The sequence below is a fragment of the Podarcis gaigeae genome (assembly GCF_964106915.1).
Source record: "Podarcis gaigeae genome assembly, chromosome: 15".
Lineage (NCBI taxonomy): Eukaryota > Metazoa > Chordata > Lepidosauria > Squamata > Lacertidae > Podarcis > Podarcis gaigeae.
Genome location: NC_139692.1, coordinates 29,252,458 through 29,278,607, shown reverse-complemented (window position 1 = coordinate 29,278,607; position 26,150 = coordinate 29,252,458). Strand labels below are relative to the sequence as shown.

Here is a 26,150-nt window from a genome sequence, read left to right as displayed (position 1 = left end):
ACCCCGCCCATCTGGCTGGGCCTCCCCAGCCACTCTGGGCGGCTTCCATAGAAAGCAAAAATACAATAAAATATCACACGTTAAAAACTTCCCTGAACAGGGCTGCCTTAAGATGTCTTCTGAATGTCAGGTAGTTGTTTATCGCTTTGACATCTGCTGGAAGGGCGTTCCACAGGGCGGGCGCCACTACCGAGAAAGCCCTCTGCCTGGTTCCCTGTAGCTTTACTTCTCGCAATGAGGGAACCTCGGCGCTGGACCTCAGCGTCCAGGCAGAATGATGGGGGTGGAGATGCTCCTTCAGGTATACTGGACCGAGGCCGTTTAGGGCTTTAAAGGTCAGCACCAACACTTTGAATTGTGCTCGGAAACGTACTGGGAGCCAATGTACAATAAATAATAATAATAATAATAATAATAATAATAATAATAATATCATCATCATTGCATTTCAGGGGGTTGGACTAGATGACCCTTAAGTGCCTTCTAACTCTACAATTGTATGATTCTTATTCCCTGCAGCTCCCCTTAAAGGACACTCTTGGGGGCTCTTGAGTTGCCAGGCCAAGGCTGGAGAACCGGTTTCACGCTGACAGCCACACTTCTCCAGGAGTTCTGGCCAATCCTCCCCACACATTCCTGGGGGATGATAACAAATGCTTGGCTGCACCACCCTGGAGGGTCCCTTTACTCCCCCCCCCCTCCACCCGCCTGCTAAGTTTGCTTTGCTCCTTCCCCCAAGCGCTCCTTGCCTTCACTAGCTCTACTCCATGAGTAGGCAAACTAAGGCCCGGGGGCTGGATCCGGCCCAATCGCCTTCTAAATCTGGCCTGCGGATGGTCCAGGAATCAGCATGTTTTTACATGAGCAGAATGTGTCCTTTTATTTAAAATGCATTTCTGGGTTATTTGTGGGCCCTGCCTGGTGTTTATACATGAGTAGAATGTGTGCTTTTATTCGTTCATTATTTTTTTCAAAATACAGTCCGGCCCCCCATAAGGTCTGAGGGACAGTGGACCAGCCCCTTGCTGAAAAAGTTTGCTGTCCCCTGCCTACTCCCAGAGCCCTTTGCCTGTCATTGTATAGAATGGCAGGCTGCTGCTCTCAAGTGCCCCTGCCTCCTGCAGTCAAACAAGAGGCATCCAACCAATAGTTCAGTTGGTTAGAGCTTGGTGCTGATTATGCCAAGGTTGCAGGTTCGATCCCCTTATGGGACAACAGCATATTGCAGCCAGTTGGACTTGATGATCCTCAGGGTCTCTTTCACTTCTATGATTCTATGTTGGCTCACATTTTCTAAGCCCAGGAGGTTTTAAAAAAACAGGGGCTGTGCGGGGACTTGGCAACCTTGCTGAGGAGAAATAGGTTTGTTATTATTCCTTCATATTTGACAGGGATCTGTGATGAGTGAAAGGCATTCTGCACATGCTCAGGGGCAGACTTCTCTGACATTGATTTCCCAAGTGCCAGGGCTGAGCCTTACTTGGGGGCTCTAGGTACAAACCCTGCTTCCAGAAGGGGTTCGTACCAGCTCCTGCAAAGGAGGTGGCCTTGCTCCTTGCCCTGGGGGAGCTGGCCCTTAGTCTCCACTGCATTTGGCTTCCCTTGCCCTGCTCTGGAGGAGAGGCCTATCATGTTCCCTTAATCCAGGCCACCAGTGGGAAGGGGCAGCTGTTCCTGGCGTGGCCCCTTCTCTCTTTCTCAATGTGACTTGGAACCGCCAAGGCAAGCAGGTGTGGAAAGCCAGCCAACATTGTCAGGGGGAGATCTGGGTGCGAAAGAGGCTCCTTGCTTAGGGTCGCTCCTTTGGCAAGGCTTCGATTTAGGCCTGGGGGTTGGGGAGGTCAAGGAAGGCAGCCAGGAGGAGGGAAACTCTGAAATGCTCCTTTTCCTTCTCTTCTAAAGTTGCCCAGTTTAGAAAGGAATTAAGCACAGGTCAAATTCACCTGGCCTAAAACATTCGAGACACTAGGACTTCCGGAGGCGGCGCGAACGGTAATGGCTGCCCTTTCCTAACCGGGAGAGGGAAGCTACGCTGGAAAAGGGTCGTCCGCTACGGCGAAGCGGAGACCCATTCTGGAAAACCGCAGGCAGCGGAAGCCTGCGGTCTCGGGACCCGGCGGGCGCCAGGAGCTACCCCCGAAACGTTGAGGGAACCCCGTAAGGGGCTCCGGATCGCAGAGGGGGTAGCGGCGCTGTGGGTCTATGCGCATTCAGCGGAGCGAAGCCGCGCTGCCGTTGCCGGTGAGCGCCGACCTTTCTTCCTTCAACACAAGATTCTAAAACGCAACAACCCGTGAGTAATTGAGGACTTTACTAAATTTCGGGACTAAAAATATTGAAAATAAGCTGAAAGCGGAGAGACGAGGAAAAGGAAGTCCGTCCTCCGCAGCCATTGACTTTTAAAGCAAAGAGCAGGAGGAGTGGAGGCATAGAGAGAACTTTTGACAGCTCAGATTGAGCACCCGCAGAAATTACTTTTCCCTTTAAAGACTGTAAGCAATTGATTTTTGGACTTTTATTAGGACTTATATACTCCTTTCTTTGTGGATTACAATTCTGTTTAAGAAGCCCAGGTGTCAGAACTGCCTGAGCAGCAGAACTGTCAGACTGCAAATTTGGATACATTCTATTTAAACTTTGAGACAGTCTGAGGGAGCTCAGAATGGTTACGTTCTTGCATTTTGGAACTCCAGTAAGCACAACTTGAAATATTGTGGCAAACCTAAAACCAACTCTGCTAAAACTACTCTTGTGAAGATCCCTAAGTATTGGTTCAGATTTCGTATGTGGAATGGACTCTTCTTCCTAGGACATTTTATGCTCCCCCTAGAGGATTGAGGATTTACAACAAAAACATTGTTTTACTTTCTATTTCCCGGCCCTCTGTTTGATTGCTACCACCTGGGCCGTAGCTTTCCCATGGGAACAACTCAGCTTGACCTTGACTGCTAGATAACTTTGGAATGAGTGGCGCAAAAAGAAAGGGATTAAGAACCAGACAAACAACTCTGACAACCGTAACTGCAGCCTCACAAGCACGCAGATCATCTGTGCCCACTTTGCCCTCGGAGGAAAAAGCTACCTCCCTGTCACAGGCAGGGGAGGAAGAAACTGAGGATTTACAACTAGAGGAGATGGCCTCAGGAGGATCTGGTTCTGTATTAGAGAGAATTCTTGAGAAATTGGAGTCTTTGGAGAGGAAAGTTGACCAACAAACTGCGAAAATTGACCTTAATACAGAAACTTTAAACAAATTATCTGGGCAAGTTGCACAGAATGCACAAGCAATCGGACAACTGAAGGAGGCTGCAGGTGAAAATCAGAAACTGGCCGAAGAGACCAGCCAAAGAGTGGGAGAGTTGGAAAAAGAAGTAAGGCCGCTCAGTAAGCAGGTTGGGGAACACCAGACCTATCTCTCCATGTTGGAACTTCGGAACAGGGAGATTAATTTAAGGATAAGATCGATACCAGAAGTGGAAGAAGGTAATCTAGCTGAGTTCCTGACCAAAGAATTCTCCAAGTTCTGGGGTCTAGAGGAGGAAGACTTTAAAATTGTGTCAGCCTTCAGACTTGGAAGACTTACAAAGAGAGAAAGGCCCAGAGACTGTTTGATTACGTTGAGATCAAAGGAGGAAAGGGACAAGATTTTGGGCCTGCACTACGGAAGCTCCTTGAACATTTCGGACAAAAGAATTGAGATTTTTAAGGACATTCCTAAACAGCTGTTGGATCTTAGATCTGAATATTTGGACTTAGTAAAACTGCTGAGAAGCAACTCAATCATCTTTAGGTGGGATTTTCCCCAAGGACTATCTTTTACCTTTAGAGGGAAGAAGATTAAAATTAGAACTTTGGAAGATAGGGACAAGTTTTTGACTGCCTACGGAGAGGACCTTCATAAAGGACTTGAACTACCCTCAGGGCCTGAACCACCACAGGTGCCTGTACCTCAGAACCCTGAAGACTCACAGAACAAAATACCATCCCAAGGAAACTAAACAGATCTATCCAGGATGTCTCTGCAACTTTTAAGTTGGAATATAAATGGCTGCAACAGTCCGGAAAAAAGGAAGAAAATCTTTCACATATTAAAAAAGGAGCAACTAGACATTACTTGTTTACAAGAAACACATGTGACTAGGCTCCACAGAAAAATATTGGTAAATAAAAGGTTAGGCCAAGAATTTATATCTTCGGACTTAGTTAAGAAGAGAGGAGTGGTGATATATGCAAAGGAGAGCCTCTCACCAAAATTTCTATTTAAAGATGAACATGGAAGAATTTTGGCAATTGAAATACAGCACCAAGGAGAGAAAATTTTGATACTAGGAATCTACGCTCCAAATGAAGGGAAATCAGAATTCTACAAGAAGTTGCATGAGATTATGCTGGATTATCTGGACTATGATAACATCATTATGATGGGAGATATGAACGGGATCGTTTCTACAAACATGGATAGGTCACAAAGCCAAAAGGTTACTAAAGAAGGCAGACTACCAAAGACCTTTTTTGAAATGACAGACAACATGGACTGGATTGATATATGGAGGACAAAGAACCCCTTAGGGAAAGAAGGAACATTTTTCTCTGAAGCCCAACTGACTTGGACAAGAATTGACCAAATATGGATTTCTAGAGGTCTGGCTCCTAAGGTGAAGAAAGTGGAAATCTGCCCAAAGACCTGCTCCGATCATAACGCGTTGAAAATGGACATGACATTATTACCAACCGGCTCCTTTAGATGGAAGATGAATGACAACTTGTTTAGAGATCAGGAGATTATCAAGAAGGCCAAAAAAACAATAAAGGACTATTTTGAGATAAATTTGAACACTGCTGTGGAAAAAAGAACAATCTGGGACGCAAGCAAAGCTGTGATGAGAGGGTTCTTGATACAACAGAACGCCATAAAGAAAAGACTACAAAATGAGAAAAAGGACAAGATTTTGGGGAAAATTAAAGAGTTAGAGAAGAAACTAAGAGTAAACCCGAAGTCACAGCCGATTTTGAGAGAAATTAAACTTCATCAGGCACAATATTCCAAACTGATAAATCAGGAAATAGAATGGAAGATTAAATCAATGAAACAAAAAACATTTGAATCGGCTAATAAATGTGGGAAACTGCTGGCTTGGCAGTTGAAGAAGAGACAAAAGCTGAATATAGTAACAAATTTGGAAATAGAAGGAAGGAATATTCAGAACCCGGCGGAAATTAGAAAATGTTTCCAGAAATATTTTAAGAAATTATACACTCAAGGGCCACAAAAGGAGGAAGAGATTGCAAAATTTTTGGAGAAAAATGGACTTAAAAAACTATCACAAGAAAATAGATCACTCCTGAATAGTAAAATAACACGACTAGAGATAGAACAGGCCATTCAGAATATGAAGTTGGGCAAGTCTCCAGGGCCAGATGGCTTGACCTCCAAGTACTATAAGACATTAAGTGACTATTTGATTCAACCACTGATGGAGGTCAGCAATGAAATTATGGAGGGTAAGAAGGCGCCTGAATCGTGGAAGGAAGCTTTTATCACATTGATACCAAAGTCAGAAACTGAAAAGACACAACTAAAGAACTACCGTCCCATTTCCCTTTTAAATGTGGATTACAAAATATTTGCTGACGTTTTGGCAGGAAGACTCAAAAGAGTTTTAAATGAGATAATTCATAAAGACCAGGCAGGCTTTCTCCCAGGAAGACATTTATTTGCTAATACAAGGAACATTATTGACATTTTGGAACTTTTGCAAACAAATATTAACACTAAAGCAGTTCTAATTTTTATAGACGCGGAGAAGGCCTTCGATAATATTTCTTGGAAATTTATGAAGGGGAATTTAAAAGAAATGGGAGTGGGGCGGGGTTTTGAAAATGGGATTGATGCGATTTATTCAGAACAAAAGGCAAAACTGATAGTCAACAATGTGGTTACAGAAGAGTTTAAGATTGAAAAAGGGACACGACAAGGCTGCCCGATTTCCCCCTTGCTGTTTATTTCTGTCCTGGAGGTGCTCTTGAACTTGATTAGAGGGGACCGGTTGGTGCAAGGGATTCAGATCGGAGCGAAACAATATAAACTTAAAGCTTTTGCAGATGACCTTGTTTTGACATTGCAAGAGCCAGAATCTAGTACAAAAAGAGTGTTACAATTGATTCAGGACTTTGGTCGGGTAGTGGGCTTTAAACTAAACAAACAGAAAACTAAGGTGTTGGGAAAAAACTTGACAGATGCAGAGTCAGAACGGTTTCAGAGAGAAACAGAACTAACTGTGGTTAAAAAAGTAAAGTACCTAGGGGTAAACATAACAGCAAAAAATCTGAGTCTATTTAAGGATAATTATGAAAAATGTTGGTCTGAAATTAAGAGAGACTTGGACAGTTGGTCAAAATTGAAGCTTTCTTTGTTAGGCCGAATTGCTGCTATTAAGATGAATGTATTGCCTAAGATGTTGTTTTTGTTTCAAACATTGCAAATTGTGGATAAGACGGAGTGCTTCAGGAAGTGGCAGAGAGATATTTCTAAATTTGTCTGGCAGGGCAAAAAGCCCAGAATTAAGTTTAAGATATTAACTGATGCGAAAGAAAGAGGGGGCTTTGCCCTGCCAGACTTAAGGTTGTACTACGAAGCCGCAGCTTTCTGCTGGCTAAAAGACTGGCTACTTCTAGAGGACACTGACGTGTTAGATTTAGAAGGTTTTAACAATGCATTTGGCTGGCATGCATACTTATGGTATGACAAAGTTAAGATCAATAAGGCCTTTAAGAACCATATTGTCAGGAAAGCAGTGTTTAATGTCTGGACAAAATACAAAGACCTATTGGAAAATAAAACTCCAAGATGGCTATCACCTCTGGAGGCTAAGGCCCGAAAAAGACCCAATATGGAGGCCAAATGGCCGAAATATTGGGAAATAATAGAGAAAGAGGGCAACAATTGGAAATTGCAGAGTTTGGAAAAAATGAAAGACAAAGTGCGAGACTGGTTACATTACGCTCAGATTCAAGAAATTTTTAAAAAGGATAAAAAGTTAGGATTCCAGGTGGAGAAATCGAAGTTGGAAACAGAATTGTTAGAACCTAAGACTAAAGTACTCTCAAGAATGTATAACTTGCTGTTGAAATGGAATACACAAGATGAAATGGTTAAGTCGGCCATGATAAAGTGGGCACAGGATATTGGGCATAATATTATGTTTGAGGATTGGGAAAGGTTGTGGATCACGGGGATGAACTTCACGGCATGTAATGCTCTGAAGGAAAATGTAATGAAAATGATATATAGGTGGTACATGACCCCGGTTAAACTAGCCAAAATATGCCATGTGCCAGACAACAAATGTTGGAAATGTAAGGAAAATGAAGGAACATTCTTTCACCTCTGGTGGACTTGTCCCAGGGTGAAGGTCTTCTGGGAAATGATATATAATGAGCTGAAAAAGGTATTTAAGTATACCTTCCTTAAGAAACCAGAGGCCTTCCTCCTGGGCATTGTCGGCCAGATGGTACCAAAGAAGGACCGAACATTCTTTTTGTACGCAACAGCAGCAGCAAGGATACTTATCGCCAAGAAGTGGAAAACTCAAGATCTACCCACTCTGGAAGAATGGCAGATGCAGCTGATGGACTATATGCAACTGGCTGAGATGACTGGCAGAATTCGAGACCTGGGAGAAGAGAGGGTTGAAGAAGATTGGAGGAAATTTAAGACTTATTTACAAAAATATTGTGACTTGGTGGAAAGCTAAGTAGGATGTTTGATCATAAATAATTGGCCACCACAAAATCGGATTGAAATGGGATGTAAAGTGAGATTAAGAGAAATTAATTTACAGAGGATTATATTTAAATAAGTGGTTATAAAATTTGTAAATTAGATGATAAATTGCTGGGAAAAATTTATGATGATGAAAATGGCAGCGGGAGATGTGAGGAAGTCCAAAGAAGTTATGAAACTCTGTTGAGATAAAAGAAAGGTTGTTCATCTTTGTACTTTATTTTGTAAAAACCCCTAATAAAAATTTATTAAAAAAAAAAAAAATAATAAAACATTCGAGACACTCAAGACTGAGGAAAACCACAAACCAGGAGCCCCTACTCTCCCTGGCTCCCACATCCTATTTATTATTTATATACCACTTTTATATTCCCAGGATCTCAAGGTGATATGCCTGGTTCTCTTCCTCCTCATTTCTTTCCCACAACCCTGTGAGGGAGCTTAGGCTAAGAGTGAATGATTGGCCCAAGGCCATCCAGTGAGCTTCAGGGCTGAGTGGGGATTCGAACCTTGCTCTCTCAGGTCCTAGTCCAGCACTCTAACCATTACACCATACTGCCTCTATCCTTACCCCTGTCCCCTCTAACCCTGCCAACTTCTCACCACCGCCCAGCTCTGTTGGCTGCCTGTCTCCCTCAGGAGCCAAACTGGGCCCCCCCAAAGCCTCCCTTGCCCTCCCTCTCCTCCAATCCCAACTTCCGCTATCTGTCAGTTTCCTCACAGAATTTCCAGCCCCAACCTCAACCCCACCCCAGGTGGCTCTTCTCCCAAGATGTGTCCGGACTTGGCTTGTTTTATTGCCAGGATGGCTGCAGCCCTTCTGGAATCTTGGCTGTCCAGGAGAGGACGGATTTACAGCCATAGCCCAACTGTAAATCAGTCTCTAAAATATGGGAACGGAACAGCTCCTCCTCGGCAGGGCAGGCTGCTGGAGGGGGCTTCCATCTGCACTTGTCAGCTGGGACCGCCTTGCCAGGCTGGGGGTTCAGTAGTAGGAAGAAAACCAGCCTAGCTGGCCCTGGTTTCATTTTTAAAAATCAGAAATGAAGAGGACTTGTGTCTCCGTGGCAAGGAGGCATTTCACATTCAAGGGTGACAGGCAAGCTGCAGAGACTGGCCTTACACCAGGTTTACTGGTGGGATTGCATCAGTTTTTTGCAGGGCTCAGCCAGGCTGCATCAGACAGACAGGCAGATGTCCATCTGTATATAAGAGAGGCTGTCTCAGTTTCCTTGGCCAGGGAGCTTTCTGTGGTCCTTAAGCTGTTGCCCCTCAATTTTGGGGGGCCTGGGGCCAAGAGCTCCCACTTTGGGCTCGCATTCCAGGGCCAGGATCAAGTAGGACCGAGTGTCTGTTGACTTGGCGGCTTTTTCTGCACCAGATGGGTTTGTTTGGATTCTTCTCTGCTCTTTCTTTCCCTCCTTGAGCTCACAGGAAAGGGCAGGATAGGCTAAAGCATGATAAAAATGTGGAGATGTTTGGCCTTTTAAGAAAAAAGAATGCATTGACTAATCAAGTCTGGACCGATCAAGGCATGCCAGAACTTTTTCTTTTTAAAGTACCTGGCAACAGTTTATTGGCTGACTATGTGAAACAAGAAAATAATGAACGATCACCCACTGAACTCCCATCAAAATTGATGGAATGATTCATCTGGATCAAGCTGGGTTTGTATTGGTGTGTAAAATCACAGTCTCAATTAGGCAATTATTAAACATAATACACCATAGTAAACACTAGCCTGTTTATCATTAAACTTAAATTTAAAGCATTTGGCTGCATGGAACCAAAGTATTTAATCCGTGATGAAAAGAATGCATTTGGCCCTAAAGTTGTCAGAATATTAGAAAATATGCATGATAGTACATCTCCTACAATTAGGATAATATGGATTCACAAATAAATGTCCATTTAGCTGCAGGACAAAACAAGGTTGCCCATTATCATCTTTATTATTTGCTCTAATTCAGGGGTGCCAATTTGAATAAAATATTGGGGAGGCCCAGCTAAGCCCTGCATAATCAATCACAAGATGTGGTGCATGCACACCATCTGAATGGCAATGCCCATCAACTTTGGGGGGCCAGTGCCCTCAAATATTTTACTGGGGGGCCAAAGGGACCTCGGCCCCATGAATTGGGTCCCAGTTGATGGAATAAGAAGAGATGATGCAGAGTTCAGAGCCCCAGTGTTCAAATGGACTGCTCCCTTGAAGCTGAAGGGAAGGCGATTCACAAGCAAAACAGAGAAAGGACCTTCTTTATGCAGCAGCGCAGAATTAAACTGTGGAACTCTCTGCCACAAGAAGAGGCAGTGGTGGCTGCCAACCTGGATGGGTTTAGAGAGGGATTGGACCAATTTATGGAGGGAGGGGACAAGCACACCAGAGATGAAGAAGGTGGCAGCAGCTGCAGTGAGAAGAACGTGCTCCCTGCCCGCCCCGAAGAGGCTGCCGGTCAGAGTCCGCCAGCTTGGCCCGGCCTAAACCCTGCTGCTAGCTGTTGGTACGTTTTGTTCCGAGACGCGCCTGAAGGGGGCGATGACGAGACGGCGTTCGTCCTGGGCCCGTTCTGTGCCTCTTCTCTCTTCTGCACCGGCGCCCCCTGCCGTTTTCCGGCGACGCTCTCTCCGGACATCCGGACACCCTTTCCCTCTGTGGGGCCTTCCTGCTTCCGGTCCCTCCCTCCCTCGGCGGCGGCGGCGGCGGCGGCTTTTTCGTGAGGCGATGGCGGCGGTGCAGGGCCTCCGCATCTCCGTGAAGGCGGCCGAGCCGGAGCCCATGGAGGTGGAGGAGGGCGAGCTGCTGGTGGTGCAGGCCAGGCCGTCCCCGCCGGGCCCAGACGCCGCGCCTCCTCCGCCCGACGCCGCCCCCGCCGGAGGAGAAGAAGAAGACGACGAAGACGAGGAGGACGACGACGGCGAAGAGGAGGAGCTGGAGGTGCCGGTGCGGCGCTCGCTGAGGGAGCTGCTGCCGGTAACGGAGACAGGGGGCTGGGGCGGGAATGCCTCGGGCCTGCAAAGTCGGGAGAGAAGAGAGTTCCCTTGGGCATGGGCAGAGTGCATTTTCACCGCGGATAGAGGGGCCTCGTTGCCCCCATCCCCGCATGGCGATGGGTGGGGCCTCCGACCCCTCCGCACCCGCCTCCTCACTCAGGGCCGGGCTCTGCAGGTCGGCGAGAGCTCGGAAGACAAAGGGTCCCCCGTGGCACTCTCAAGCCCCACGTAACACGGGGGTGGCGGGATCAGCTTTCAAGAAGGCCCCGCTTTTGTTTTTTAAGTGGGCTACTGTCGCTTGGCAGAGGGAGCCGGCTGGCTGCACTTGCGCTTTGCCCTGGCCGAGGGAAAAGCTGCAGCAGGTGGAAGCGGCCTTGTGAATTGGCCCTACGAAGAAGGTCACCTGGTTTGGAGCTCTCGACGGAAGGTGGGCAGCAGTAGTGGGCTCCCCACTTTTATCAGTAAACGGTTTCTCATCTGGTGTCCTTTGGCATTCTGAGGCCTCAAAAGCAGCACCTGTGTATGGCCCATGTAGAATTGTAGCTTGCTTATCAGCTTTACTTATGATTTTGTTTTCATTTCAGGACACCAGCAGAAGATACGAAAACAAAGCCGGGAGCTTCATCACTGGGATTGATGTCACTTCAAAGGTATTCCATGCGTGCTTGGAGGTTTTACACTAAACCTGAAACTATAGCACAGGCATGTCCAACTCCTAAGAGACTGCAGCCTACTCCCACCTTAAAAATCCTGGCAGTGATTTTCCCATTGGATTGACCAAAGGTGTCAAGCTTTTTGGGGGGAGGTTGCACCAAAGTTGTTGAGCTATTTTTTTTGGGGGGGGGGAGCTTTCAGTATCATGCAATCGTCCAGAATTAACAAGGGATGCCCTGCGGTCGAATGGTAAATCGTGATCGACAGGTTGGACATGCCTGCTCTAGCAAATGGCGGGTTTCAGACTCAGTTGGTCTATTTTTCTACAGCTGATATATCATTTGTTATGTTTCTAGTTTTTTACGCATTCAGTTGACAGTGGGCACCTTTATGTTTGTGACACAAGCTGTCTTTGGCTGTTGCACACAGTATTTCTGTGCTGTAACTCTTTATTGAAGAGACGGGGGTTGAGCCAAATGGCTCTTTCTGTGTTTTTGTAGCCTATGTAGGTATTATTTTGAAGGGCTGAGAATGCCACCTCTGGACGTGTAGGAGGCTCGTAAGGTGGCAGCTGCTGGGAATCCACCATCATCATTTTATTTGTATGCCGCCTTTTCTCAGTTAAAACAATGCTCAAGGCGGCTTACAATATGAAAAGATTTACATAATTACAAACATAGCAAATAGTCATAAAAATAACACATTAAAATCTACATAACCAAACTGAACAATTTCCACATAAAAATATACAAAAAGTTAATATCAGTAACAACAGCAAAAACTCCCAACAAAACTTTCCCCAAAATACCCCAGTCCTTGTTGGACAGCAACCGCAGCAGCAGTCCTTATGAGGCCAGCCAGGCCCTGCCCTAGGCCAGGTGGAGAGAGGCAGGCTCTCAGCAGGGGAGACCTCCCTAGGCAGCTGGAAAGCAGTTCTTGGCAGCTGTGGATGGCTGTGTCACAGCTACACAAAGTATCCGAGTGTCATGGCATTGAGGCTGCAAAGCCCCTCTACTGCCCTGTTTTATAAGAGGAGTTTTACTTCAGAAAGGAAACTTCCCTTTTTTGTTGGGGGGGGGGGGTCTGCTGGTACTAGCAGTAGAGCTAGGACTTGCTTCCAAACAGCCTTTTATGCCAGTTGACACCTGTCTTCTGAGAGGAAGGTTCCAGCCATCAAACCCAAAGAGAGTTTGTGTCACCAAACTGTTGTAAGTACCTCAAAAGCCAGCCTCCAGCATTCTCCCACAGATGTTTGCATCCCTGTTTTAAGCCACTCCTTTGGGCACTTTTTGCTGCAACGCTAACTTGGCTCTAGGTTTTACTTCACCCACCATACTTACTTTGGATTTCGTCACCCAATTTGGGAGAGGCAGAAGTGTCCAAACTGCATGGAGGCTTGTTGTAAGGGAACAGGCCTGTCATTCCTGAAGTACCAGACCATAAGTTTTGTTGCTGTTCTGTGTCAGGTAATGAGGCAATTCTTTGTCAGACGAGGGATTTAGCTGTAGGGTTTTGTGATTAGCTTTCTCTGTTCCTCCTGTGTCAGGAGCCATCTGCTCTGTGACTCCTGGTTTGCCTATGATGCCTGACTAGCTGGCTCTTTCTCCTTTTGATGCCTTTGCTTTTTGTAGGAAGCCATCAAGAAGAAGGAGCAAAGAGCAAAGCGTTTTCATTTCCGTGCAGAGGTGAATCTCGCACAAAGAAACGTGGCATTGGACCGAGACATGGTGAAGAAAGGTATTTGGAGCTGTGTGTGGCTTAGAAAGGGGCTTAAGCAACTAAAGATCTTGTTCTTCTGGAGCTTCAGGCTCCTTTCTGTATCAGGGGATTCCAGAGCTGGCCTTTGTGAAGGAGGGGCTTTTCCTCCTCGTGAGTTTTCTTGTTTTATAAAGCTTTATTTACTTGGGAGAAGAGGCTGTTGGTGGAAAACTTCCAGTTTTTCGCAAGCTATCATATCTGTAAGAAATGACTTGTGGTATAAATATGTGGAGCCTTCTGGCTAAGCACTTTGGGTTACAATGTTTAAAGTGTTCATGTGTAACAGGGGCTGTGGGGATATCAATATATAAAATTTCTGGAAATTTTGAAGCATTGGGGAAAATCGGTATTTTCTGGGTTTGTTTTTTTTTTTAAAGGAAATGGAAATATATGCATTATTTCTTACCAGCACTAAACTTAGTTTAATACTAAGAAGCATAATTTGCTATGTTGTTCTAAATGTAATGATCACAGAAATAATACCAATATCCATGTGTTAAGTTATACATAAGCATATAAAATATACTTTTTACTGTTAATAAATTTAGAAATATAAATGTCCCAGTTTATTAAACAAGAATAGCAAATGTTAACGTTAGACAGGCATGCTAACTATACTGTTTCAGTTGGCAACACAGGCATAATCTAGTTATGTATGCCTATTTTGAGGGTGATTTTATTATTGCGAATTAATGTATGTACACTGCTTAGACTTGCTTTTATTAAGTGGTTTGTAATTTTTTCTACATAAATATGCCCCCATGTTGGAGATTGAGCCCAACAGCTTGGCTTTTACCTGTTGAGAATATATAGGAAAAGGGCGAGAGAAATGATACTGAATACAGAAAACATCAGCATTGTAGTAAACTAGAGGATTTTTAAAAATTGGAAAGAAGAGTCAGCTTTATCAATAAACTGGAGCAAGTGCTGCTACAATGCAAATAGTTTCAAACCCTCTCATTAAAACATAACTGACTCAATCTAAAAGAAAATAGTCGCAATAGTTTTTCTCAAACCCTGCCCCTAAAAAATGTCTCATGAGGTGGGTTGTTATTCTCCCCACCATCTTCCTCTCTTGCAGTTCTTTGACTCTCTGCAAATTGCAATGACTTTTTCATTATTGCCACCTAGTGAGGCCTCTCGTGCCCTTCCTTTCCCTTTCCCCATCGTGTGTTTCTCCTTCCTGTTGCTGGCAGCTAAAGGAGATAATGGGTTTCTTTGCAGCCATCCCAAAAGTCCGGCTGGACACCATCTACGTTTGTGGTGTTGATGAAATGAGCACCCAGGACATCTTTGCCTATTTCAAGGAGTATCCTCCTGCTCACATCGAGTGGCTGGATGACACTTCATGTAAGTTGCTTAGGGTGTGTAACCCCCCGGCTCTCTTGGCTGATGTGGGGTGAATTGGGCCCAGTTCTGTCTGTCTGTCTGTCATGTCCCCCCGCTCCCCATTCTGTGTTTAGATGCTAACAGTGCAGGATTGTTCACCTCATGCACAAGGCAAACGGTAACAAAGCTTCATGCTTGCCCTGTGCATTGGGACATTGCAGCACTGTCATTTTATCTGGCTGGGCCACCGACTGGCTCTCTGCTTTGCTTGAAGGCAACGTTGTCTGGCTTGACGAGGTAACAGCCACCCGAGCGCTCATCAACATGAGCTCTATGCCTGAAGAGGAGAAGATGAAACCCCAAGAAAACAGCAAGAAGGTGGCGGTGGTGGAGGCAAGCAAGAAAGGTAGATGCTTCTGGAAGCTGACCTTTCCTTGGTCCCTGGGGAGGGAGCCCCTGAGCTCTGGCATTTGAGGCATGGCTCGCCTGGGCATCTGCACTCAGAGCTGCTCAGTGCATGTCTGGAGTGCCACCCTTGGGACCAACTAGGGTGGCACACTGGTTGGAGTATTGCTTTCGGCTGTGTGAAGTGCTGGTTCAAGGCCTCACTGTTTCTCAGCCTTGCAAAGGACAAATTCCATTGTAAAGTCGCTGCTTCCTGGAGCTCCTTCAAGAAAAGGCAGGCTACAAGCGGGATGGCAGAAGCCCAGGGTTCAAAGTTCAGTGTGCTGTGTCTCTGTCACCAGGGAGAAAAGACTCTGGGGTGGCAGGGCTGGGAAGGACCTCTGAGAGCTGCCATAGCTGCCAGCGGAATCTGGCAGCGTAAGGCAGCTGTGCACAGTCATATATTAAAAATTGATGTTTGTGGTCACATTTTCATCCTGGCACATGGGACCCTCAAGGTGGCTACCTGCAGCCCAGGTTAGATGTGCTTATGAAACTGCTTGCTTGGCACTGAGTTACATCACTGAGACAACGTTGAATGTTTTACAGAAAGGGCCTGAGCTCACTGGCAGAGCAACCCCTTGGTATGCAGATCCTTGGGATCACTGAAAAACCCCAGGGTGGCAACCATTGTTATTGCTGCTCAGAGCAAAGCCATTCAAACTAATAGATGTGACTTCACATGCCCTTAAATTTTGTGAGATTGACATTGGTTACACCCCCTCTGCCCGAAGCCCTGGAGAGCATTACCAGTCAGTGCAGGCAGTACTGAGCTGGAGAGACCAGAGGCCTGTCTCGGTCTCATAGGGCAGCATCCTCTGTTCCTTCAGGGCTCCATGCCTTTCCCAGCCCCACTGCTGCTGCCTGGGGCCATATGCATGCAGAGCAGGTTTCCTGACCTTCAGCTGTGTGCCCTTTCGAATATCATCATCCCTCGCTGTTCAGTGAGAAAGCAAAGCTCTACCTTGAGAACATGCTCAGTTGAGTTCCCTCTTGTAGATGGACTTGTGCTTCTCAGCCCCACATGGCTCAGGGTGCTGGTGTGTTGTTGCACAAGCTGCTTGCTCCTCTCCCCTCCTTCATGTGGAGGGATCCCACTTCATGGGGTGGTTTCTATGGAATTGTGGCAGTTGGAGGTGGTGAAGCAGCACATCATCCAATGGGACACACCACCTTTTGACATTCATTTTTGTGTGAACTTCATTTCAGAGAAACAGGAAGAGAGCTCTGATGACGAGACGGAGGAGGGCGAGGTGGAAGACGACCATCCAAATGAGACCGAGGTCAGTGCAGGAGGCTGGGGCAGGAAATTTTCACTGCTTTATAGTTCCGTGGAAAATTCACTGGTAACAGTGAATGGGTGCTAGCGTCGGATAAACATTAGGTGAACTTGGCAGTTTCAAAAGAATAAAGAATAAAAGTAGAATAAACGTGCTAAATTAGGCATGCTTCACTTGGGCATCCGAACATTTTCTGATGCAGACTTACTCATTTCCCCATTTGCCTAGGAATATTTTCTACTGCTATCTGGGTTTGAGGACTGAAAAAAGGATTGTTTATGGAAAGTAGAAGAGCAAGTATTTTGCATAAGTTTATATAGCTGATAGACAAAGAATCGGAAGTATTTTGCTTTCCCCCCTTCTTTTCTCTCTCTTAGTTTTTATGTTTAAAAAGTGCTTGGTACTTGATGATGTTGTTATTTATTACATTTGTATACCACCCTATACCCCCAGGGTATTCTGTATCATGTTTTCCTTGTTTTTCAAGCTGTAATAAAAAACTGATAATGTTAAGGCTGCCAGGAAGAGCACCTTTCAGCAATCAAATACTTGGCTATTTATCCATATAAGAACACTTCTCTCTTTCTTCTCCCTGCTCCCATGGAATTTCATGAGAAGGCAAGCAGAGTCTTGCTGGAGCACACCAAAGTGGCCTATCTGGTTAAGCCTCCTGCTTCCTTCCCTCAGAGGGCAGCCATATGCTTCCAAGAAGCCCTCCCCCACCCCTTACTGGGATCGTTCTCTGAACCCTGGGCTTCTTTGAACAGACCTCTGGGCTTCTCTGCACCCACAATGTGACTTCAGGCGAAGCTGAAATTGCTGCCCCTTTTTAACAATCCGGCCTTTGCAGTAGTTTCTACCCCTGCAGAGAGATTGAGCCTAACAGGTGTTCTTTCCACAGCTGGACACACTCTCCCAGGCGGAAGAAGACTCCCTCTTGCGGAATGACCTGCGTCCAGCCAGTAAACTGGCGAAAGGCAACAAGCTCTTCATGAGGTTTGCTACCAGAGGTAAAGTGCGTCCCCTGCAGGGATGGTTTATTCTTATATAAAAATAAACAGGACGGGTGGTTCCTCCTCCAGCAGGACTCTCCCACTTCCTCCTGGCTTGGTCTTAGATGCTCTATGAAAACACATTTTCTGAGGTTAGGTGGGTGGAATGGCAATTGAGTCTTCCCTTGGCCTTTTTAGTTGTTAGGGTGTGTGTGTCTTGCCTGTGCTGCTGCCTTGCCGATTAAAATTGCATTCTGTTTTTTGAATTGTTTTCGATTGGGGGTTCTTGATAGGATGGGCACTTTTAAAGCAAGTATCCGACGGTAGGCCTTGAGCTTGTGCTTTGCTCCTGCAGATGACAAAAAGGAGCTTGGGGCTGCCAGGAGGAGCCAGTATTACATGAAATATGGGAATCCCAATTATGGAGGCATGAAAGGCATATTGAGCAACTCCTGGTGAGTGAGGAAGGGAGGCAGCCTATAGCTCTGTGACCCACCCTGCCGGGGAAGGGAACAGACAGGTATTTCCTTCTGTTCTTGGTGGTAGTGTATGTGACAGCTGTGTCTTCTCTTTGTGGCTTTCCAGGAAGCGGAGATACCATTCACGCAGGCTCCACCGCGACGTGATTAAGAAAAGGACTCTCATTGGGGATGATGTTGGCCTCACACCTCCTTACAAACATCGCCACTCAGGTACCTGAGAGCTACAGGTGCAATGTGTCCCCATGTGGTTTGTGGGCTTTGCAAAAGCAGAGAACAGCAAAGCCTTCCTTTAGGGTTCCTTTTCCCAAACAAAGACAGCGGCTGGATTCTGCATGCAGGCAAAACCCTTTGGCAGAAGAATCTATTGGCTTGCAGAGGGGCCTTGTGGAATCGGCATGCTGGGGAAGAGGGTGACCTTGCTTGCCGTCAGGGGCTTGCTTGAGAGGTTCAAGCCAACACCTCTGGTTGCTTGAAGGTGTGTGGCTGCTTGAGGGGTCGTGCAATTTGCTCTGGGAACCCCAAGGACATGTTGGGCAAGGACCTTTTTGTTTTAATTTGCTTTGCTTATTCAAAACATGGTTAGTTTGTTCCCAGAGTGGCTTAAAATCAGTAAAATGCATGACTGTTCCTGCTTTCAAACTTACAGTCTAAGAGATATGGCCTGAAAGGAAAAAATGGAGGCAGGAAGAAAGATGCAAACTCAGGCATCAGTTGTTAAGCTGCAAAGGCAGCCGGTCTCTGAGCACAGCCAAGGGGAAAAGACCCTTTTGCTGCCCGATGTCTGGTCATTAAAAGATGTTGGGCTGGATTTTTCATTGTTGCTGTTCCCTGTTTTAGGTCACGTAGAAAGCCTGCATGTGTCATGCAGCTTTGGCTCTGAAATGTGGCATTAGAATACTGTATACTAACCCAACAGCCTCTAAAGAGAGAGACGCCTGGTAATGAAACACCCTGAAAAGCAGGCAGGGTGCGGGATGAATATTTCAAGGAAGTACAGAAGAGTCTTGTGAGAACAAAAATGGTTCTAGTAAGCTGAGCCAGGCTCATTCCGGCTGACTACCGTTTGAAGGCACAAAAATTACTCCTTATGAAAACCAGAAATGATTTTATTTAATAAAAAAAACAGCCATATAAGACAAGAATACAAGGGAAAAACCATTTTATTCTTATACAGTTAATTTAAAAACCAACATAAGAACTTTCCAACAATATTCTGGAAGTTGTGATCTTGTACTTTAATTAGCAGCTAGCCCATTTATAGGGCTTATTTTAAAAACTGTTAAAATCCATTTCATATTATTGAGTACAATTATTTCATACCATTTCATACTATTGAGTATAATTAGTGATGGTGATTTCAGAGCAGATAGGCTTGTGTTGGGATGCAAACAGGTCCATTTATTTTGCCTTGGCCTTTGCCTACTTTATTTCCCCCATGTGCCCCTTGCTGCACCTTGGTAGGGCGGGTTCTGCCCCAGTATGGACTTTCCAGCCATTGCTGGGATACTTGGGAAGGTGGCAAGTTATCCTTTTGTAGACTTTTTCCAGCAGAGACCAGGAGAGGTCATCTCCCTTCAAGGGTGTTGCTGTGGTGAAGGCTTTCCTTCCCAAGACGGTTGGGCTGGATGACTTTGAGGTCGCTCCCTCCCAACTCTGCAGTTCTGATGCGGTCTCTTAAAATGACTTTCTTGCCCTGCAGGTTTAGTAAATGTTCCTGAGGAACCTATTGAGGAGGAAGAGGAGGAGGAAGATGATGATGATCAGGACATGGATGAAGACGACCGGGTGGTTGTGGAGTACAGGGATGAGCTGCAGGCCTTCAAGCAGTCGCGGGAGCGGAGTGCCTCTCGGCGGTCCAGCGCAGCCAGTGAGTCTGACTCGGATGAAATGGACTATGACCTGGAGCTGAAGATGATCTCCACTCCCTCCCCCAAGAAGAGCATGAAGATGACCATGTATGCCGACGAGGTGGAGTCTCAGCTGAAGAGCATCAGGTATGACCACTAGGCCTCCAATTCTCAGAAAGGCAACCTAGTGAAGCAGCAGTGGCCTGAGCCATCCCATTAGGGCCAGGAGGGAGAGGTGGTGGCCAGAGTGCCAGTGTGTGAGCTCTGCCCTTTCTTGGGTGGCCAGGGCTGGCTGGGCCTTCTGCATTCAAGGCCTTTAGTTTCCCTGGGAAGCACATCCCCATTGGCTCAGTGGGGCAGAGTGTGAGAGGGTCTTCCAGCTACACAGGGGGAATTTGCATCTTTATTTTGGTATAAGGCCTGATCTGCTAGCCTCTCCGCCACTTTTTGGGAGCACACTGAGGGAGAGAGAGGAGAAACAAAAGCAACGTGCCTCAGCTTTTTCTTTCCAGCGTGCAATATTGACCCCACCTCCAACAGGCACACCTGCACCCCAAAAACCCCCTCCCCCATGCAGAAAGGCCTTTTGGACAGCCTTGGGCCAATTAGGGATTGTTTTTCTTTTTTCCCTTAAACATCACAGGAACTCGATGAGAGCAGATAGTGTTGCAGCCAGCAACATCAAGAACCGAATTGGAAGCAAAGGGACTTCAGAGAAAGTGGCTGATGTGCGGCTCCTCTTGGAGGAAAAGCGGCAGGGAAACCCCAGCCCGCGCCAGCCACTGAACTCCGTGAGATCAGGTATGGGGGTCCTCTCTGTCAGGGGGCTGCTCCAGTCTGCTTCTGCTTTAGGGAGATCTAGTTTTTGTAAGCGTTTTTGTATTATTGATATACAAAGCCCTGGAAGCACTTTGAATACACACAGTACAGTGCATTGTACATAAATAAGAAAATTATTTGCCCGAAGAGGAAGGAGTTTCATGTCTTTTGTATGTTCAACAAAGTCACCTCTGAGATCCCCCAACCCTCCAGTTTCCTTCTCGCATTTTCCCGTGCTTTGAAGCAAACATCTGGTGAAGCTGCAAATTGCTGTCTTGCCTTCTGATTGGCCCTTTTGATCCTTAAAAGTTGCCTGCTGGGAGGGTCCTCAGCTTCAGCACCTACCATGCTCCTACATGCCACCCTGGAGCTGGAAAGCCAACGAGGCTCATTGCTACCTCTCAGAATCTATTTCAGAAGGGGATGCTTTGTGATCTCATCCTGGGCCAGCTTTCCCCCTGCCTTCCCAGGATTGTCTTCCTCCTCTGCTCTACCTTTATCCTATCCCACCCTTCTGTCACTGCTACCCTTCCGTCTGACTTCTGGATCAAAGGCTTCTTGCCATACACACAGCTTGGTACGGGTGCTTTGCAGCAAGTAGAGGAATGTGGGGATAAATAGCAAGCAGAATTAAGTCCAGTGGGTGACTGTTCCTTCCATTATTTCCAGATGTTCGGCAGAGGCTTGGCAAGAGGCCGCACTCCCCAGAAGCCCACACCCCACCTGGAAGCCCCTCCACGTCCCACCGTGAGCCTCTCTCCGATGTGCACAGTCGACTGGGCATCCCCAAGCAGGACGGAAAAGGCCTCTACTCTGATACCAGAGAGAAGAAGTCAGGTGAGTCCCTGGGGGAGAAGATGCTACATAATGTCAACCAACCTTGCCTATAGAAACAATGGTGGCCCAGAGAGGACCACAGAATCGCCAAGTACGCTGAGGCTCAACCATTGGGCAGAAATGATAGTGTGGCAAAAGCATATTGAGCAGGGATTTCAGCATAGTGGTGCTGACTGGGTGAATCAGTCTCTTGGCTTAACTTTCACTCCTTGTTGCAAAGCGAGAATTCCGCTTTGTACTTCTTGGAAGATAATAATAATAATAATAATTTTTATTTATACCCCGCCCTCCCCAGCCAAGGCCGGGCTTAGAGCGGCTTACAAGCAATAATAAAAACAAGTTAAATGATTACAACTTAAAAACAAAATTAAAAATACAACATTAAAATATTGAAACATTAAAAATTTAAAATGTAGCCTCCTTGCAGGAGGAGAAGGAAAAGAAAAAAGAGAGGGAGGGAATCAAATTGGCTCCAAGCCAAAGGCCAGGCGGAACAACTCTGTCTTACAGGCCCTGCGGAAAGAAATCAGATCCTGCAGGGCCCTGGTCTCATGAGGCAGAGCGTTCCACCAGACTGGAGCCAGAGTTGAAAAGGCCCTGGCTCTGGTTGAAGCCAATCTAACTTCCTTAGGGCCCGGGACCACTAGGGTGTTGTTATTTATGGACCTTGAGGCTCTCCGTGGGGCATACTGGGAGAGGCGGTCCTGTAGGTGCGAGGGTCCTAGGCCGTGAAGGGCTTTAAAGGTCAAAAGCAGCACCTTAAATCTGACCCTGTACTCCACCGGGAGCCAGTGTAGCTTGAAAAGCACTGGGTGAATATGCTCCCATGGCAGAGACCCCGTGACGAGCCTCGCTGCAGCATTCTGTACCCGCTGGAGTTTCTGAGACAGCCCCGCGTAGAGCGAATTACAGTAGTCAAGCCTGGAGATGACCGCCGCATGGATCACTGTGAGAGATCACTGTGAAGATGAGTATGATGTAGATGAAACTCTTTATTATTATTAAATTTGTGTACTGTCCTTTATCTGTAGATCTCAGGGCAGTTCACAAAATAAAATTACAATATAAAAACAGAAATGACATAATAAGAACAAAAACAAACCAATAATTCCCCCTCCCACAACTCATTTAAAAGGCCACAGAGTATTAATCAGCCAAAGACTTGGTGTATAATGAAGGTGCCAACCGAACCTCCCTGGAGAGAGCACAAATGGGGAACCACTGCTGAAAAGGCCCGTTCTTGTGTTGCCACCTTCTGGATCTCTCCTGGAGGCGGCTTGTGAAGAAGGGCCTCAGATTACGACTGCAGAGTCAGGGTAGGTTCATATGGAGAGAGGCGGCCCTTGAGGTATTGCCGTCCTGAGGTGTTTCAGGCTTTATAGGTCAAAACCAGCACCTTGAATTGCTCCTGGAAACTAATTGGCAGCCAGTGCAGTTGGGCCAGGATTGGTGTAATATACTCAAACAATGCAATGTATTGAATTAGTCTGGCTTCAGAAAGAGCTATTTGAAAATGTTTTGCTTTGTATCAAGAATTGTTTGCATTTGCGCCAGCCCTGAAAAGAGTGGCTTGGTGGAACTACAGTCAAGGAAACACAGGTCCAGGTGGAGCTATTGACAAGATTCAGTCAAAAATATTTCATGTGCCAACATTTGGCTCTTTGTTGTCTCTCCCTCCCCACCCCAAACCAGCTGTTAATATCCACCTGCCCTTCCATATTCAGCATTACCCTCAAGGGAGAGATGTGCTTACCTAGTCAAGGAAAGAGGAACAATGATGCTGGGTTTTTCTTTTTATTTGGTTCCAGTTGCAGAGTGGAATGAGCCATTGTGAGAACAGGATGCTGGACCAGATGGGCCATTGGCCTGATTCAGCAGGCTCTTCTTACACCTCTGGCCTCACAGGTCTCAGCAGAATAACAAAATGAGAAAGAAAGACTGATGCCTTTGTCTAAATGCTGAGGAAGCAAGGCAGCTTGCAGGCTTCTCAGAAGTAGCATGTGGTTGGCTGGTATGAGGACAGAATGCTGGACTCAATGGGCCTCCTTTGGCCTGGTCCAGCTGGGCTGTTCTGAAGTTCTTATGAATGAGGGGGGTGCTTTGATAAAGCAGGACCACACTTTGAGCCTCACCTTCACCCTCGGTGTGCAGAGAATGTCAGGGCCCATTAAAACCCCAGTTTGGGCAATGTGTCACTCAGGAGTTGGTGCTTATCTGGGGTCCCCCCTTTCCTTGCTGCTAGCAGTTCTTCCAATCTCTCTCTCTTTCTGTATATTATTAGCAAACTTATGGACCCGTTTAGGATCCGCAGCAAAGGTGCAGGAGAAGGTCCCCGAGAAAGCAGAGAAGTCGTCGGGCTCTCCCGAAGAAGAGGACTCTGAGCTCCAGCGGGCCTGGGGGGCCCTCATCAAAGAGAAGGAGCAGTCTCGCCAGAAGAAGAGCCGCCTTGACAACTTGCCCTCACTGCAGATCGAAATCAGCCGGGAGAGCAGCTCAGGCTCAGACACAGAATCGTGACGGCCTTTGGGGCGCTGCTGCTGCCGCTCCCAGGTGACAGTTGCCCTCGGCCCCAAAGTGGGAGCCGGGCCCGGCGTGACCCAGGAGCCTCTTGCCCTGCTGAATGTCCGATCCCTGCAGTGCAAGGTGGCCCTGTGGGGCAGAGAGAGGTGACCTTGGCTGAGAGTGCGTGAGTGAATGTCTGTGTGTTCGTTCCCCTAGAAAGCAGTTGGGGGTTTTGTAGGAGACTTGTATGTTCTTTAGGCTTTCCACGTACTGGTTTCTTTTAAGAGGGGGAAATGGTTCGAGCAGTTCCCTCAAAGGATTTGGGACTTTCCTTGATGACCTCCTTGGTCCTTCTGCGGGTTGCCAGCTGGGGCAGGCTCTGAGGGCCAGCTCCAGCGGCCGCTGCTGCCTGCTCTTCCTCCTCCGGAATGATAATGGCTGCAAATCCCAAGTGAAGGCAGCAACAGCCCACGCCAGCAATGCTGGATAGAACCCACCAGAACTGGCTTTCTGTTTCCAGGATCCTTTCCTACTTAAATCGAAGACTGAACAGTTGGAAGCCTCTGAAAAGGGTACACGAAATCCCGAAAGGTGCTTTTTCTTTGTCTTTGAAAGTAACTTTAAAATTATTTCCATCTGTAACGTTCAAAGGAATCCAGCATTGGAAATACTAACTTTTATATATATATATATTTGTGATTTTTTTTTTTTTGCTGTTGGCTACAGTGTGAAAGCTACCATGGTGGTTTCATATGTGTAGTTCAAATTATATATATATATGAAGAATATGGTTGTGTGTGTGCATAGGATTGAATGGAAGCTCCACCCCATAGTGTGCCTGATGAGAGCCTCTCCTGTGCAGGCCCTTTTGAAATTATCATTGTTCTTAGTAATAGTAGTAGTAGCAGCCTTAGAAGTATTTATTGCACTTATTGCCCTGCCCTTCCTCTCACAAGAGCCCAGGGCAGCTTGCAACAATCCACAAAACCGACATCTAAAAACAAAGCAAAATCACAATTGGCAATAAAGTACAGTTGACAATTACATCAATTACGTTACCTAATAGAGGGCTGCAGGAACAAATAAGTTTTAAATTGCTGCTTGAATGCATGCAGAATAAGGGATAGCCAGGTCGCCACAGGTGGAGAGAGGGACAGAGCTTCCGTTTGTAGGCTGCACCTGCACAGCCTCTCCTGATTCTGATGGAACAGAGAGGAGCAACTAAGGTATCATCTGCATATTGATGATGCTGCACCACAAATCCGTACTACACACCCCACTAGGAGAAGCAGCATGTGGGACAAAATCTAGAACCTTGCAGGCTACACAACGAGGCTGCCAGGCGGCTGAGCATTTGTCTGCCAGTGCTGGTGTCTGGTAGTGGCCCTGCAAGTAGCAGTGGAACCACAGCAATAAATGCCAACTCCCAGAGCTGCTCAAAGAGGATACTATGATCAGTGGTATTGAAAGCCTCAGAGGGTTTAAGCAGGGGATAGCACTCTGCCCCCTGCATCTCTCTGCTAAAACACACCATCAGTTAGGGTGACCAAGGCTGGCTGTGTGTGGTACTCGGGCCTGAAGCCAGAGTGGAACTGGTGGGAGCAGCTGCAAGGGCCGGTTTCTGGTGGATCACTGCCCCCAGCATAGGAAGTGTGCCTACATTCTGTCACAATTTCTGTTCTCATGACATGAGTGTCTTTGGTTGATTCATTCTCCCTTGCCACAAATGTCCCCCAATGCCAAAGGTGGTTCCTTCTTCCTTGGGAAGCTCTTCTCTGTGTGGCTCTCCCTCCAACACCCTTCCCCTTTGTTCTGCAGGAAGTTGTGAAGCACCCAGAATATTTTTTGCCTGTAGCAGAAAAAGTTACTGCCTTGCCCTGTTGAAGTTTTCCATGAGTCTTCCATCTTTAGGTTTTCTGCCTCTTCCCCTTGGCAAAGTGGGAGCCCCCCCCCCCTTCCCACTTTTATCCATAGACAAACGTTTTGGGCTTTGGGAAATTGAGGGATCATGAGCTGTGAGCTTTTATTTCAGAGAAGAGCAGCCTGGAGCCTAGGAAGCAGGGAGGATAAACTAACAGCATTTGGTCTCTAAAGCTTCCTTTTAAAAAAATTTAACTGAACCTCATGTGTTTAAATATGGCTTCTCAAGATCATACCTGACAAAAGTAAGTAAATGCAGTGTTTAACATTGTAAAAGACTGTTCAAGTGTGTGTGCCCCCCTAAAGCCTGATATGTAGCTACCTATCAATACAATTAATACTTTATCAAAGATTCATGTTGCAAGTAAAGTTCCTACCCTGGACTTGGCAGATCTCAGCATTTTCACTGTCTGTGGAGCCTGGAGCCTTAGTTCTGACTGCTATGTATTCTGCAGAAGAACTCTGTGACAGCTCAAGCAGAGTAAGCAAGTGGATGGCTTCATAGGCGC

General features: G+C 46.5%; 1 protein-coding gene across 1 annotated transcript; it reads left to right on the top strand.

Moving 5' to 3' along the window:
• The first annotated feature begins 10,396 nt into the window (after positions 1 to 10,396).
• NCBP3 (nuclear cap binding subunit 3) lies at positions 10,397 to 25,991 on the top strand. The gene is made up of 13 exons (XM_083714524.1): positions 10,397 to 10,757; positions 11,362 to 11,427; positions 13,063 to 13,168; positions 14,414 to 14,539; positions 14,793 to 14,924; positions 16,172 to 16,245; positions 17,144 to 17,252; positions 17,590 to 17,689; positions 17,820 to 17,926; positions 19,416 to 19,710; positions 20,207 to 20,364; positions 21,052 to 21,219; positions 23,501 to 25,991. The coding sequence occupies exons 1-13, from the start codon at positions 10,509 to 10,511 to the stop codon at positions 23,734 to 23,736; spliced, it is 1,926 nt and encodes a 641-aa protein (XP_083570650.1). The 5' UTR covers positions 10,397 to 10,508; the 3' UTR covers positions 23,737 to 25,991.
• The last annotated feature ends 159 nt before the right edge of the window (positions 25,992 to 26,150 follow it).

What these genes read in the sequence shown, in the direction of transcription:
- NCBP3 (XM_083714524.1), top strand. Translation starts at nt 10,509, where the DNA reads ATGGCGGCGGTGCAGGGCCTCCGCATCTCCGTGAAGGCGGCCGAGCCG. An exon ending in GTGGCTGGATGACACTTCAT is followed by an intron (nt 14,540 to 14,792) that starts GTAAGTTGCTTA and finishes CTTTGCTTGAAG; the next exon opens with GCAACGTTGTCTGGCTTGAC. An exon ending in GGCATATTGAGCAACTCCTG is followed by an intron (nt 17,690 to 17,819) that starts GTGAGTGAGGAA and finishes GTGGCTTTCCAG; the next exon opens with GAAGCGGAGATACCATTCAC.